General features: G+C 43.9%; 1 protein-coding gene across 7 annotated transcripts in view; it reads right to left on the bottom strand.

Annotated features, from left to right (window-relative positions):
• DAB2IP (DAB2 interacting protein) overlaps positions 1 to 17,157 on the bottom strand; it is a 209,010-nt gene that overhangs the window by 102,652 nt on the left and 89,201 nt on the right. The window contains exon 1 of one of the 7 annotated variants that reach the window (XM_061476494.1): positions 15,201 to 15,315. The exons of the other annotated variants lie outside the window; for them this stretch is intronic. Coding sequence (XP_061332478.1) covers positions 15,201 to 15,236 — 36 coding nt within the window. The 5' untranslated portion in view covers positions 15,237 to 15,315. Of the gene's footprint in view, positions 1 to 15,200; positions 15,316 to 17,157 lie in introns of those variants that run through there. 7 annotated transcript variants of the gene reach the window in all.

Raw genomic sequence — 17,157 nt, 5'->3', positions numbered from 1 at the left:
CCCGTAGTGCTCCACAGCAAAGCCAGCATTAAATGTTTTAACAGCAAAGCTTCTAATGTCTTATTTGCTTATTGTTAGGAGTTAATGTTCTACATAATCTGAACATTACATTTAATCTCTTCCCTAAATAAGGCAATAAAAGTAGAATACTACTGTAGTGTCCAGTGTTTACAGTGCCTGGGAATAGTCTTTAGTGGGTCAAGCATAGTAGCTGGAAAAAGGGGCAGCACTTTAAAGAGAAACCAGGATTTGGGGTGAAGCCTAAAGAAGTGTTCCTTTTATGCACCATCATACCAAAGAAATAAATCAGCTGGATACAACCAACTTGGCAAATCCCTGCACAACCTGAGGTTCTGCATGCACCACTTCCCTTCCCAATCCCTATGCAAGGGGATAAGATATCCCCTGGATCAAGCACAGATTTTGACATGTATAAGGATAGAAATATGAGAAAAATGGGTATCTTTCCACTGGGTACTATGCCAGCATCCCAGATGCACCCACAGAGCACTCCTCCACTCCAGGTGGAGTCTCAGTAGCTTCTCCAGTCAACACTAAAGAATGGATACAGGTCATGTAGCCTTTAGTAGCTCTCTTTTACAAATTAATACCCTTTATATGTCTTGCAGGAAGATAATCACAGTCTAAGTTACATCCAGCCTGTCATTTGTTCATGCTATTTAAACACTCCTTCCCCACCTAGGACATTCATGGGTCACATTCTGTTTTTCTCAGGTTGCAAAATTCCCTCGGGCAGTGTGCATGGCTCTCATTATGGAAGTGACTTTCCTGTTTGTAAGTGCACCAAGAATTCAAAACATCTAACCAAAGGTGTTTCACAGTTATTAAGTGCCACCTTCCTTACAAATGAAGTATGTAACACACATCCATGTGAACTGAATATTTCTCCAGGAGCTGTTTGCATGACTGAAATAGCATGATGTATGTAACACAAGCCATCAGGTGACACACACTGCACCTTACACAAAGCCAGTGCCTAAGATAACAAAGGCCTTTTCAGAAGGCTTTTGTCCATGAGAAATTCCTTTAGAGAATTTTTATACAATAGAGAAACATGACAATGAAACAGCAAATTTGAGGATTTGCATTGTCTGGAACATTGCTAAGATATTTCCCTCGGTACTCAGACCTTAGCCAGCCTTGTACTCACAGTATCAACATGGTATCAGCCTCATACTCATGTTATTGACATGATATCACCCTCATACTATGATATCAGCCTCATACTGGTGTTAATCAGCATGAAACCAGCCTCACACTATGATATGAACTCTTCATGCTCTTGTTCCTCTGGCTGGATCAGGTCTCTAGTTGCTTGCTCTGGAGATTATCCAGTATTTGCTGTGAAGGAAAAGATCTAAAATATGCAACTGGCCAGTCATGCAGGAGCAAGAGTGGACTTCCTCCATCACTGCAGCATAGTCACAAATGCGTCACCGTGCTACCAAGCCGCCTCTTCACATCCAGCCACAGCTCTGAACTCTGGACTGGGAATTGATAAGGAAAAAACCAAATACCTTGTGCAGCAGATGCTGATCACAGCTTTCTCTCATTACCTTGTATTTCACATCTCGACAACTGTTAGATGATTCGTGCAGGATTCAGAAATGAGAATTTAGGGCTGCAGTAAGACATTACTTTCCTTCTGTTTCCCATTGTTTTTACATTCCCTGCTATCAGAAGAAGATCACACTGGGAAATTTTCAGCTTTCTTTGCTAGCTTCCTTGGGAGAATGAGATGTCAGAGATTTTAATGCTGATAAATGATGCTGCTATAGCAATACTTTGCACCTCCATAGTGCATGCCAGGGATCAGAAAGTCTAATGTGTGAATTACAATCTCCTGTAATTTTTAGAGGGGATAAGGAAAAGAGAAGAGTTGGTCTCCACAAAAACAAGAGAGAGACAACCCGACCTGGGGTGTGACTGCCATGCTTTCCTGCTGAGATCAGAAGAACATTATCATCCATTTCTTCTTCATCTATGACTTTAAAGCACATTTGATTCTGATCTCCAGACAAATGAGGCTAATCCTACACGATGAACATCACCTGCTCCTCTAGCCTAGCTGCATTCTTGTGAGTTCCAGTAATTAAAGTAGTGCCTTTCCTCTTATATATTCTTCTAATGCTTTTAAGTTTACACTGAGAGCTGTCTAGGGCAGAATGGTGTCTTCCTATGTGTGGGCAGCATATACCAACAGCAAAAATATCTTAGGAAAGATTAAACTACAAACTCAGGGAGGTTCCATTCAGAACAAGTTAATAGACTCTGTGAAATGACAATAAATAGAAACCTGTAGAGCCCAAGCATCCCTTCAGAATCTGCCACAGCAGAAAACCACGAGATGCCCCATCCGAAGTCCACAGAGGAGTGTGGCACAGAACTTAAATAGCCTAGCAAGAAAAAGAGAGTGCAGAGATTTCACTGGTTGAAGTCAAGGGCATTGCTTTTCTTGTTGTGCTCCTGCCGCTTTGACTCTGACATCCTCAAGTCTGGAATACAATAGCTCTAATCAGAAGAGCTGACTGAAGTTATATTAAGATACAAGGAATGAAGGAAAAAAAACCAAAACAAATCCTTTTGAGGAATGGCTTAATAACAATCACTGCTACTTCAGCTAAAGAGGAAAGCACAATTCAAACCAGGACAATTCACTCTGCTGGGATCTGGGTTGTTTTTTCTTACAGATTTGGACAAACGCATCTTGCTTGCCATCATCTTGCTGCAGATGGAGGAAGGCGGGACTCCCAATTTAAATTTTCCTGCTTATCATTTGTGCCATTTCCAATTACTCGAGAACCTGGAAATAATCTTTTATTATAATTATAATCTTTTATTATATGATGATATTTGAATATTTTTAATATTATATTACTTTCAAAGCATATGTGCAAACCTATCAGAGTCGTATGCCTCTGAGGTGCAGGAGCTATGTATTTCCACACAGCCTGGGCCAATGATGAGCACACTAGAAAGAAGAGAGAAAAGGGAGGGGTGTAGAACTGAGCATTAATGACAGCAAAATCCTGAGCTCTTGTTTTATTAAAAATAAAGTACTGATGCAAATCTTGCATCTGGCACCGACTCCCACACCATTAATGTTCATTTGCAGTGAACCCACATGATAAAGTTTAGAAGATAACAAATCAGCACCATGGAAACATAATATATATGAAATTTAAATACAATATATCAGTAAATCAAGGTGGATGCACCACAAGCAGCTTCCTTTGGAAGAGCCCTGGCAGCTCTCAGCATGTCCTGAGCACGGAGAACAGGGGTTGGCCAAGCACACATGGGAAAGGGTGAAGGCTGGAACCGCGAGTTAGAGTGCTCTAATGGGAGCACTGAAGAAGCAGACACAGGTCTTGCTTTATGCTCTCATCCAAAGAGCACACAATAAACAGGGTATCACAAGAATGAGTGAACAGATGGGGTTATTTTCATAGTTCTTCCATAACTTTTTGTTTCAGTTGAAGTAAATCAGAGGACTTGAGAGGATGTCAGGAATTTTTTCACTACTCATAATAATGAAACTGCCACGAATAATTACTTGTTGTGAGTCTCAATGTGTAAAGCAGTATTTTGTATCTGATGTCCATTTTTTTGTAGTATATCAGGGATAAGCTTACAAGTATAAAATTTGGAGTCAATCTTTCCTCCTAGACCCATCCTTATTTTAGGCTTTAGAAGCTTAGCTTATGTCTTTATATTAAACTTAATTCTGGAATCAGTTCTTTTCCTGTTTTTGCTCTTCCACAGCACACGGGAATAGCCTTTTACTGAGGCTCCACTGAATGGATAATTAATAGTTCTATTTGTGACCCAAGCAGAGGCTTACCAATGCTAAGCATCCTATTATAGCCATGAGTGTACAAGGTGAGTTTACCTGTCTCTACAATTACCAATGTTAGCCTTAGCTTTCAAATTAAAACAGGAACCTTTTTGGGGCAGCATTTGATACAGTTTGTTACCAGGTAAAGGCACCAAACTGCCCACCTCTACTATTCTCTGTGCAGAACATGACTGCATTGAGCTACAAGAAGTGCACAGACCAAAAAACCATGGAGTTTAGTAATCAAATGTCTCTCAAAGCCTAAGAACAGCAGTAATCCAGCGAGTGGTCTCCTGGCACTGATACAAGGAAGGAAGGGAATTGCATGCATAGTGCTGACCTTTATGGATCGAATAGTTTTTATTTGTTCAGTGTATAGAGGCGTGTGCACGTAATTATATGTATCCCTTCAAAGACTTCATATATCATTTATCGCTGTCAGCTATTTTGAGTTGAACTTCCAAGCTATGAGTTGTTTTCCCACCATTCAGTTCTCCTCTTGTCAGGCATGATCAAGGGCTCTATTCAGGAGGTTACCCAATGGACAGCCCTGGTGAAGTCTCCTGCCCCAAAGAGTGCACCTCTAGTACATGCAATATCCAGTTCTACCCCCTGCCACGGGCAGGGACACCTTCCACTACACCAGGTTGCTCCAGGCCCCATCCTGCCTGGCCCTGAAATGCACACACAGACTAACATTACCCCTTCTGTTCAGATGAGGCTGAACAAATGACTTGGTTCAAGTGGGTGAAAAGTCCCTTGGTTTCTCTTTCTCAATCTCATTTCAAGATCTCAGGACCCTCCCCAGCCACCTTTTGAGCTCACGTGTGAGAGTAAGAGCAAGTGACATCCATCCATGAACCACCACTTCCTCTGACTTATGCTACTTTACAACAGTATTCTATCAGGATAAGGAAAGCCCCTCTGAGACACGAGTGTCTTGGAGCTAGGATAAACCCCAAAAGAACAAAAACCAGCTGCAAAAACATTGCGTGTCCAGTGAGAGACGGCAACAAAACCTCAAATCCTCCCGCTCCACACGCAGGGCTCAGACTTGTGCTCTGGCACCCAGAGTTAGAGAGTAAACACAGAGATACTGGACTTGAGTGCACGAGAGGGTATGTGTGTGAGCCAGGCCATAAAGCAGTCCTGGAATGTGAGAAACAGCTCGTGTTGGTAAGTGCTGCTTAGCAACACTGCCCTTCTATGGCAAAGAGATTAATCAAATTTGCAGTGTCGTTGGAAACACTCGGTTCAGTCCATTTGTAAAATCAGATGGAGATGCACTGAGGCCCACAGGTCACCAAAGGGACAGTGTGGGTCTCTCTAGGTCATGAAACCTGGAATTACATCGAATGAGAGGCACTGAGGGTTAATTATGAATACGGCAAATCTAATACATGGAAGTATCAGCAAATCACAGACAGAAGAAGCAATAGCTTCGGCACGTAATGTCTCATCCTTCAGGCCAAAAGAGGATTGCTGCTTATGGTCTATTTTTGTGAAGATTTTACCTATCCTGTTGAAGATGTCCCGGTCACAGGTTTTTCTCCCATTGCACACAATGGGAGCTCTCGGTGCTGGGCAGCTCAGGACATTTCCCTATGTCCTGGTCACAGGTTCTTCTCCCACCGCACACAATGGGAGCTCTCAGTGCTGGGCAGCTCAGGACATTTCCCTATGTCCTGGTCACAGGTTCTTCTCCCACTGCACACAATGGGAGCTCTCAGTGCTGGGCAGCTCAGGACATTTCCCTATGTCCTGGTCACAGGTTCTTCTCCCACTGCACACAATGGGAGCTCTCAGTGCTGGGCAGCTCAGGACATTTCCCTCTTATTCAGCTAAATGTTTCTTGGCAGAATTTCCCTCTGTTCCTTTTCTGCTCTTTTCTAGCAGGGAAAGACTCCTCTCCAGGCTCTGAAAGAGTCACCCGCAGCCAGCACACACCCCTTAGTCCCTGACCAAGAGAACTACCAGAAACATTCAGGCAAGCCAAGGCCTTACAGTAAAGTAACAGAAAACTTGGGAATCCTCCGTCTGCAATTCCCAGCTAGCACCGATGACTTGTACACAGCATGCACATGGAACAGGCAGGATGAAGGAATGCAACTGCCAGGAAGGCTCCAGAACACGACTGCAGTTCAACAGCCGTTGTTATTCAGGGATCACCTAATTCTCCAATTTGGATTCCTTTGTTCACCTATTAAAACACAACCACACCGCTCTGGAGTATTTGTTCACAGTTCCATAATCATCACACTGTCAACATCTCCCATCTGAACAAGACAGATAAATATTCCGTAGGAAGACAGGAGCAGGGTAATTGAGCAACCAGGGATGAATGATGCAGAAACAGAGATACAGGTAGAATGCAAGCAACTTTGAAGAACAAAACCAGTTGTTTACCCAGAGAGAGGAGTGACTGGGAGAAGGCTGCCTAGATGAAGCCAAGCGAGGATGTCACCTGGATAAGGATGTCAATGGAGTGAAACAAGTTTCCTATTCAACCACCCCCAAGGACAAGCCGTTCATATACTGAACTTCTTTGCCTTTAGTGAGAACAATCCTGATGGAAGCAGAGCACCTCCTGTGCAGTGCCGGGCAGCACCAACTCCCCAGTGCTCAACAGAAGTTAGATCAGGTAACACCTTGCAGGAGCTGCTTGCCAGCTCCTGGAACCAGGCTTGCTGTGGCTGTCCCCAGACTCTGCTTCTCCTTGGAATGCTGGAAAAGAGACTCAGAGCTTTGCTTTCCTCTGTTCTTTCTCTCCTTAGAGAACGGTGCTCAAACTATGTTCCCGAGCATCTTCAGTCCCCTAGAACAAAGCTGTCACTGCTGAGCAGAAGTCAAAACCAAGGGCTGGCAACCACCATGGCAGGTTGTAATTGCAGCAGAGGAAAAACTGTGTCCTGACAGCCTCAGGACTAAGTAAAGTGTCTGATAGTCCCTGAAGATCCCAGCAGTGCCTGGATGAGGAGAAGGATTCACACTGCACATGAAGCCTGCTTTCTGCTGCAGTTGTGCCAGTCATTTAGAGAGCAAACAGAATGCTTTGCTTTATCCGTATTCTGGGACTTGTTACTGCAAAGAGGAAAAGTGAGCAACATAAAACCACAGACACTTCTCTATGTAAGATTGTAAGAAACAAACTAATCCAGCCATAGGGAGGGTCATCAAGGAAAAGTCAAGGGAACTTCCCAACATCTACGACCTCTAGGAGAGAGTCACTCTTACTGGAACTTATGAAAAGTAAGGCATTTAACCCTAATGGTTAAAGCAGGCTTATCTTATTTGGAGCTTATTTGGATCAATTTGGAGATTGAGATTCATACAGCCAGGAAGGAGAGGAGAATACCGACATTTAACAGTATGCCAGGGGTTGTCATGACTCTATTTCCCTTTATCATGTCATGTGGGGAAGCCCAGAATCCTTTTGGTAGAGATGAATTGTCCCTCCTCAGAGCATCACAACCAAAATGCGCTCCCTTCCCCAGTTTAGGCTTAGAGAAGGGTTTATTTTCCTACAAAGCTTAGATGTTTATGATTTGTTTTACTGCAGGGAATTGCCAAGTCCCTGGAAAGGATGGCTGTCACATACCTCCTGTGCTCCATTCAGGTCATTTCCGCAACAGTATTTTAATGGCTTCTCTCTGATGTGCACCCTTGCTCATGCAGTTCAGATCACGGAGCTCTGAAAGGAAGCCTGCAGGCAGTGTGCATCTGCAAAACCTTCCCCAGGAGCCTGGAGGAGCTCTGCTCGTGCCTTGTTTGCACTCAGAAAATGCCCATTCTCACTGGAGGGATGGCAGACATGCCTGCAGTGATTCCAGATGCAGCTTCTCAAACAGCACAGCTATTACAGACCCACAGCCATCATCCCACTGGGGCAAACACCCAGTTTTCCAGCAAATACCCACTGCAGGATAGGAAGGGCAGAGGTAGGAAAGGAATTTCCACATTTCTAAGAAATCCCACAGCAATTTTCTATGCACGTTTAAAGAGAACCAACCTCACTGGATTAGATTCATGAGAGTTTAAGTGACTTCAAACACAACCTCCACATCCAGGAGATACACATCTGAAGCGTTACTTCGCACTTTGAAAACCCATCCTATGAGTACACAGACTTCAACTGTTTATGATGCAGTTTTCAGCATTTGACTTTCAATAAATACAGTAAGTTTCACATTTACAGTCTCCCATGCGCTGTACAGCAGGAGATTGATTTTACAACAGAGAGCAACAGATTCTAATGTTTCTGAAGCCTCAGGTATGGGGAGAAGGAGTGCCTCTGAGATTAAAAGGGATAATCCCCAGCTGGCAGAAAATTATTCACACTCCTGTAAAGCTAAACTTTTACAGTACTTTTTGTAGCATAATAATGACTTAAATGCTTAATAGCAGCCGTGATCATTACATTCATCCTGCTTTTCAAATGTAGTTGTGATTTAGCTGAAGATAAAGTAAAGAATTAATGGGACACAGTAGCAATGTGTATCTGGATGTCTGGTGATCCCATTCAGGCATGGAAACCAACCAAACTCTGCAAAGATTCATAGTTTCTATCACTCAGACTTTTTATAGGAGGCATCCAAGGGAAAACACCTGCAGGTTCTTAAGACTTCAAGCCTGTGCACAAAGTACGGGCATATAACTACATAAAGGGACCTGCTTGCTGTGATAAAGTAATTCAGCGCAAGGCACATGGCATAAACATCCAGATCCACAGTCCCTTGGTGCTTCTGCCATGGTCTAAGAAGCCCAGGAGCCTTTGAAAGCTACACTTTGGAACTTTTACTGCAGGCAGAACTTAGCCCAACATCTTTATACCAGGTACAGAGCCTGGGTATGAATAGTTGGGATAAACCAAGCTGCGCTTTGATTTCAGGAAAAGAGGGTATCTTTTCATATAAAGCAGATTAACTTAATTCTTTTACAATATCAGAAATAAGAATGTGCCTTTTAAAAGACAATCCATAGGAAGATCCAAGCTTCAGCAAGCTTACTGTCCAAGAAGGGACAGAGAACTGAGGGAATGCAGGTAGAGGTGGAATAGCAGGTAGGGAATACTGTCAAATAGATTCTTTTGGCAGGTCCCAGAGGAAAGGGAAGGAAGAGGTGTCTAAGTGACTCGCCACACTGACTATAAAGCAGATAAGCTGCAAAGCCAGGATTACTTCTCCAGAATGCTTCATTCCTATGCCAGCACTCTAACCAGTCAAATATATTGCCATGCCAGCAGCCTAACCAGTCAAATGCATTGCCTCGTGTAAGAACAGGTATCAAAGATGAGCAATAAACACGTAGGGGAGACGAGAAAGCCATCTCCATAAATCTGTTTGCATTAATGTTCTCTTTTAAAGTCCACTTTTCCTATATGATAAACCGTTTCATGAGCGTGTTTCATATGTGCTTTCCCTGCTTTGATTGATGGCCCTGGAGCAGCACATGGATGTCATGCTGCATCTAGTCATCAGGCATCTCCCTCCTCATTTCCATCTGAAACCTTCAGAGCAGAGCAAACACTGGAGGAGATAACCCCATTTTCCACAATATTGATGACCAACTCGAAGTCTACAGAAAGGCATCGACATCAAGTCACTGCATTTTCATTGACAAATCTTGTGTGCTTTTAATAACACATTTCCTAGCAAACCAGCTGCTAGGCCAATAAATCTGCAAAAAGCAGTTGGTAGATGATATGTTTAGAATAAAAAATTATTATTATCCTTTGAATGCAGGGACTCGTTGTGTGATTTTGCAGTAAGAGTTACTCATTCAAATATGAAACTCATGTTTCAGGCAGATGCTCTTGGCTCCACAGCCTTTCACCACATTTCTGAAGCTTAAATTGGAACATTTGTATTCAGCCATAATTACAGCTGCAATCAAACAAAAATGTTAGCTTTGGTAAAGGTATGGGGGATACCAACTGTAACACATCAGTTGCGCTTTTTTCCCTATCTACCTTTCTAGACAACTTCAATTCCAGACAATGGGGAAATACTTAAGATGAAGCTCATTTGTCCTAACCTCACAATTTATGACATGAGTATTTCACTTCGATTCACTTGCTCGCAGCTTTGGGAAAAGGAGAAAAATTACAGGGAAGGGATACATGGAACACACACATGGCACGTCCAGGGGTTACACCAGTCTTGCTCTCAGGAGTCTTTCTATCCTTCATGGCACATATATCAGACAGTATTTTGATTAAGAAAGCTGAGGACTGTAACAGGCAATAACCCTTAGGAAGGGGTAGAAAGAATCTTTCAACTTGAAAGGATACCACCAAAAAATGGAGAACTTTAGGGTGGTTGTATAAATCTGTAAAAGAGTTCTCAAAATCTCAAAGTCCCCTCCCAGTCAAAACAGAAACCAGAGGCTGGAAATGCTCACCCTGCCCTTTGAGGCTGGAAGCCTCTCCCTGCATCTCTATGCAAAATAAAACTGAAAAGCACCCAGCAGCTTTTCCTGCTCTGATGAAATCACAGATATTCAACCATCAATTTAAATTGAAATGAAAAAACCAACACAAGAACCCTCCCTGCTGCTTTTCTCCACCTTTACTCCTTTCCTTCTCCTCCTAACCTTGTACCTTGTGTCTGATCTTTGGGTTAAGGTGGTGAAGAGTGTGATGTGGGGTAGCACCGAACTACCCAGCTGACAATGAGGTTGCCTGGGACACTCACATTGAAAGTTTGCTAGGGATATAAACCCAAAAGAATAGCCTGCCAGGACTGGAGGCAAAGTGAAGTTCATTGCTGCTTATCCCTCAAAATAACAAGACAGACACTGTAAGTAGCAGACCCTATTTTTGGGTCTTAGCAGTGATTATTTCTTGCCTAATTATTAGCAGTGGATTTACTGTCTTTAAAGCAGAATATTGTCACCCAGCAGGAAATTTCAATTCTATCAGGCAGCTTTAAGTCTCGTTCATTTATTCCTTAACAGGTTTGGACTCAATTGTTAATTATCAAGGAAAGCTTCACCCAGAGCTGGTCTGAAACCAGGAGGTGAGCATGGCCTGTGTGCTGTCCCTGGTTAGAGCAGCTCTGTGCCAGTCGTGCAGTGCTCTGAATGCCATTTCCTCCTCTACCTGCTAATATTAGCCAAGCTTCGATTACTATTTGTAAATCTTTTAAATGTCTAGACTTGACAGGCAGGTACAGAACACCAAGCAAGGTGTATATATAGGGAAGTATAGGGGTGCATTTCTGACCTTCTGCTTCTGAAAGGGGCCTGCAGTGCTCACAAGTTACTGGCTGCAGGGATACGGGGCAGCATTACTTGGACATGCCGATATTCCATTCCATCTTGTTCCATACCACATGGCTGTTCCCCAAGGACGTCTAAACCCATGGTCATGTCTGCTCCCAGTATTAAAGCAGATAATCAACTACTAAGTAAGATCAGTACAGAAAGGAAACTAACTGCAGATCCCACCCACTCCTGCGTACGGCAGATGAACACAGACCTGGGCTGCACCTTTCCTTACACTACCTGCATGCCCGGGACAGCGGCTGCGGAGGTCACTGCAGCTCAGGCAGACACTGCTGTGGTCCTGGCAGGAGGCAGAGTGAGGGAGCAGCCCCTCAGGGCTCCAGCTGCTCCCTGAGCATGACAGGAGTCAAGAGAGCCCAGCACGTCACAGCCTGGAGCACACACTTGGGCAAAGCTCCCACCAGTTGCAGAGGTGCGATGGGAACCTGATCCTTTACTGCAACCGGGCCAGGCTGTCACATCATGGGAAGTGTGTGGATATGATCCTGTGAGTGGCAGGAAGGGAGGGAGGAGACCCGGGTGAGCAGGGGCAGGTCCTGCTGATCCCTGGGAATCCCATTCTGCAGAGCTCCATACGTGACTACACAGAGCGATGTAGGAAATAAAGAGGTGATGAGCTCTGCAGCTGATTTCCTTGTGCTTTGAAGAATGTTGCAGGTAAGATATGATTCCCTGTAATTACGTGGGATGATAAAGACAGGAAAGTTGCTGGCAGAGTGCCAGGCCCAGGAACACCTGAATACCTGAGGAAAGGCTTTCCAGCTTGTATCATCCCTCTCCCAAATGATCCTCGATGCCTGAGCCATGACTATCACTGTTCACAAGGAAGAAAAGAGTGTGGGGAGGACAAGTACAGTCTGCTTATCAGTGTGCAGTGCTGAGAAGTGACAGCATGAAGGAGAAAGCGAGGCTGTTTCCATGGTAACTAAGTTTGGGAAAAGTATATAGAGATCAGCGTTATCCCAACATGTACGTTTACACACAGAGCCACAGCAGTAGCCAGTTATTCACCTGCAAGTATCATGAAACCATGTAATTAATCACCATGAGACCACCCCCGACCTGCAGCTTGAAGAAGCTGCACTTGGTTTGGAACAACAGTGTCCCCACCTGGAGAAACACTCTCACACATGAGGCAGCACCAGTCTGGGATGTGGAGAGGAGGAAGAGCCCCCCAAAAGAACTTCTAAGTGATGTAACTTAGCAGCAAGTGCCATAAGCTTTTCCATACCAGTGAAAGTTCAGTCACACACTTCCAGAGGGTGAACAAGGCAGACAAGATCCCTTCCAAACGGGACAGAGCATCTCCTACACAGTCTCCTGTCATAGAAGCCTAAGTTCTTAGAATCATAGAATTATAGAATAGTTTGGGTTGGAAAGGAGCTTAAGATCATCTGGTTCCAAGCCCCCTGCCATGGGCAGGGACACCTCACACTAAACCATGCCACCCAAGGCTCTGTGCAACCTGGCCTTGAACACCACCAGGGATGGAACATTCACAACCTCCCTGGCAGCCCATTCCAGTGCCTCACCACCCTAACAGGAAAGCATTCCTTCCTTACATCCAATCTAAACTTCCCCTGTTTAAGTTTGAACCCGTTACCCCTTGTCCTGTCACTACAGTAGTGTTCTTACCAGTAAAGTAGTTCTTACCAAAGTACGCAGCCATCTATCACACTGCAAGTCCAACAAGTTATGGCTCAAAAGATGGTATATTATATATATATAAAATATACATATATTACTATGGTAATAGTCGTGGCTATTAAAGAGAAGGGTTTAGCCTAAGTGAGAAAAATCTGCCTCAGAAGCTAGGTTAAACCTTGGTAGAACACTCAGTGTTAACTGTGGCAATGACACACGTTTCTATTCATTCCACTGCAATCAACTTAACATCTAAGTTATTACTTCACCATCCATGAGCTAAAGCAATACAAATTCCCAAATGGAAGAAGTTCAGAGATGAAGGTACTGATTGAACGGACACTCGTGTTCTACCGGAGCTCTCCAAGAGATTCTAAGCACACTGTACATACTGGGCTTGTTTTCTGAAAGCACAATATCACTGCTATTGAAACAGGAGAACGGAATGTGTTTATTATCCTCCCTTCTGCAGCTACAGTACAATTCTCTATCTGTGACCCAGAAACAAATTAAAGGCAGACTGTCAAGTTGTGTATTTTAATGGGCTTTTCTGGGGGCTCGCAGCAATCTGAGAGCTCTGCAGTGCCTGGAGCTTGCAATAAATTAAAGCCTTTGTTTGTTTACTTTCTGCCTTTCATTCTTCCCCCAGTAATGAAACTGGGCACATCCATTTGTGTCCCTCCAGCCTGTTACTTAGTAAAGGGTCTTTGCATTTAGACTTCCTGGGAAGGGCTGGAAACAGCACCATATTTTGTGTTGTAGCAGTCTGGAGATGAGCAAGAGGTGGCCACTGCTGTTTAACCCGTCCTTTGGAAATGGGGGACTCTAAAGAACTGATAACTAACCATTCTGCTGGAAAAAGCAGTGAAAGTTTGAGGTTGTTTGTCTGTTTTTGCTGGGGGAATCAGGACAATTGCAACATAAAATACAACAGAGCACCTGAGCATGTATTAACTGGTGACATCGCCACAGGAAATGCCAAACCAACATGTTTCAGAGAGTTAAGGACAGCCATGTGGACAGTTTGAATCACTGTCACCATTTTAAATGATGCCTTGAGTTGTTCCTCTTCCTTACTAGATGACCAGCAGCACCACTATGCAGTCACAACTCTTTTAGACAGATTTAAAGTCATCTCATCTTTCCATGCCTCAGTTTCCCCGTTTATTTGAAGGCATTATGATAAGTTGCAACCCCACAGTGAGTGCAAGCTTGAATTCATTCAGATTGACAGAACAATTTAACAGCCTCAGATGAAAGGTGCTATGGAAGTGCCAAGTACTGTCACTGTAATAATCATTCAGCACACACTGATCAGAAGAATGAAATGGGAATCAGCATTTCCTATTAGCCCCGCTTACAGCCTAAACTGTTCTTCCTGTGGGCTCTCTACAGAACTGCTTCTACAGGAGTGGAGGAATGGAGGGATGTAAAGAGTAGAAACATCCCGAGAACAACACAGGTTTCTCCCACAAAAGCTTCCTCAGGCTTTCCAGGAAGAGGGGCCTTGGAGCTCATTCTCACTCTTTCCCTGTCTCCAGTCTCCTTCCTGGTACAAGGATGTGATTTTCTGTCACAGCTCCAAGGATGTATCCAAGGATGTTCTGCCATCAGCCTCCTTTGCACCCTGAGCAATGCTCCTCTAAAGCCATTGGTTTTCATAGCCCCAGTGGGGTGAGGACGTGTAAACATTTGGAATAGCTACACAGAATCAATGGAATTGTGTTAATTTACACTCACTGCAGAGCCAGACAACTCGCTGAAATGTTTGTTTTCCCCTTCCTCACCTGGGAACTACACACTATTTGACTTGATTTTCCCTAGAAACACAAGCTCCCCTCTTAACCCACTGCCCAACAGTGGAGGCAAGAAGGTGACTTTCTCCCCTAGTCCTGACAATGCTTCAGTGGTGGCTGGGGCACAGCAATTCAGTGCTTCATGGCCATTTGGTGGAAGCTGCATCCTGCAGATTAAAGAGGTTCTGACTGCACACTGTGTGGATCCTCACCCTTTAGGAGCCAACCAAGCTCTATTAGTTCTTCTCATACAAAGCACCTAACAGATGCTAACAATACCAGGTCATCTCCCATCCCCTTCTTCCTGCCCTGTCCCAGCACCAGCCTTGCTTCTGTCTGTACAGCCCCTGCAGAGCCCTGCAGCCTTTGCTGCCCAGCCATGTCAGTCTGACAGCAATCAAAAGCAGCCCAACACCACGCTCCACCCCACAAGAACTAAAGCAGGATTACTAGTACTCTTAAAGTGGCCTCAGTGTGTGAATGAAGCTGCTGTGGATGAGCCCCGATGCCTCTTCCATTCTGTAAACGTGTCCTTCAGACAGCTACGGGCTCTGAAGAGGAGACAAGAGGAGACCTCCCTGGAACACATCAGTTCAGAATGGGGAAAAAATCCATACCCGCCTTGCTGAGCCCTTTTCAGTGAAGCAGGTCATAGCACCATGTCTTTTATCCTGTCATTCCTGTCTCCTGCTTGATGCACATAATAAATCCACAGTGGTTTGAACTGCAGCTCTCTGCTGAAATCTGACAACCCCACATAGCTTTAACTGTGCTGCCTTCCAGTACTCCCCCAACTGGAACCTCCAAGTTTCCTTGGGAAGTTTTCAGTCTACAAGGTCAGACTCAAATAGCTACATATTTTGTATTTACAACCAGTTTCATTTTCCAATTCCTGTGCTTGGCAGCAGTGAGTATGGAAAAAAAGATGACCTTTTATATCTCTCTTTCATGCTTTAACTACGGTTTATCCCATGTCTCAGAAGGTACAAGCAAAAAATTCAAGAGCAAAACCACCAAGAGATTTACATGAACAGGATGACTTGGAAGAGTAAGACAGAGAGCTCTAATTTCAGTAACAAGCTATTGGAAATCTGACATTGGGTGCTGGCAGAGCCAGTAAAGAGCCAGGCACGTCTGACCTGGGAGCAGTGACTTGGGAGGCTAGAAAACCACTTACTCATTTTCACATGACAGGATCAAGCTTGTGAAGAACATTCAATTCTCTTGAAACTGAAGGAGGATTTCAGAGAAGTAATTAGGAGCAGCTTAGCTTGTGGTTAACACCAGGGCTGGGAATTAGAAATCAAGAAATTTAGCTCAGGACATATTTCCTGCCTTTGCTGCATGATCAAATTGAAGTTACTTAACTTTTCCCTACCTCTGTTTTCCCAGCTGTAAAATGAGGGTGCTAATAAAGAGCCACCTTTGTGGAGAGCCTGGAAATCCATCAGCACAAGATGCTTTAAGAGTACAAAGTCTGCATGACATTGTTGTACCTGACACAACAGAATGTGAGGGTCAGGTTAGAGCTCCTGATTGAACACAGTGAGATAGAAATAACTCAAAATGAGCTCGTTTTTCTTCCAACACAACGCTTCCAAGCGTGTCCTGGTCCAGAAACAGTGGCTGAGTTGACAGATACATTCTCAAAGTAATTTACTTCTTTCTTGCTGCCACTAACACTGGTTACCCAAATTCAGTTGACAGTTTAATGATAATAGCTTTAGGTTTATATGTTCCTACATTCTTTACATTCACTCCCTGGAAAAGGGGTATTTTAATGTGTGCAGCCACAGAGCAAAATGACAGTAATCATCCCTTGTAGTTGGAATGGTTTAGTAAACAATTATGCTTCAGTTAAAGAGGGGGTGATCACACTGAGGGAAGCACCATTCTGCTCTTCACATAATACAGGAAGACAAATTCTCTAAAGGGAAACTATTATAATACAATTTATATGACTGCTTTGGGGGAATAAAAGAGGGAAATGGTGTGGATTATGTACAGGCAAAATCTTGGGAAAAAATCCTTCGCTATCTTGTCCACAGCAGCTTGAACCAGGATCCCATTTTTTGGGATTATGTTCAGTGGAGAGGAGTGCTAAAGGGTCACTCTCATCTCTCCAGGAGTTTCCATTTGCTGGTATGTCATTAGTATTTAATACTTCATCTATCAAGGATTAAAAACAGGAGAGATGGAGGAATGCCTTAAGAGTAGCTTACGATGTAGCACTGTAAATTCTGCCGTGTACCCAACCCAAACAGGCAGAAAAGCTGCTGGAAAACAAGTTCACATTCCAAGCAGAAGAAAAACTAAAACCTAAAATGATTTCCTATTTCTTTGCCACTATAAAACCTCATTATTCAAGGGCCTGAAAGCAGCACAAGGACTGAGCCACAAAGGGAAGCTCCTGCTGCAGGACATCACACTGACAAGAAACAGATAATGGAGGAACATGAGAGAATGAGGAGACAATACTCCTTGTCATGACTGACGATGAGCCAGTGAAGAGGGTTTATACATTGGGTTTGGCCTTTGCATCTTCTCTGAGAACTGTTGCCCTTCCAATCCAGC

Source organism: Pezoporus flaviventris, unplaced genomic scaffold, assembly GCF_033815535.1.
Source record: "Pezoporus flaviventris isolate CSIRO_AGI_PZ_B2104156 unplaced genomic scaffold, CSIRO_AGI_Pfla_v1 ptg000097l, whole genome shotgun sequence".
Taxonomy (NCBI): domain Eukaryota; kingdom Metazoa; phylum Chordata; class Aves; order Psittaciformes; family Psittacidae; genus Pezoporus; species Pezoporus flaviventris.
This window is presented reverse-complemented; position numbering and strand designations above follow the sequence as displayed.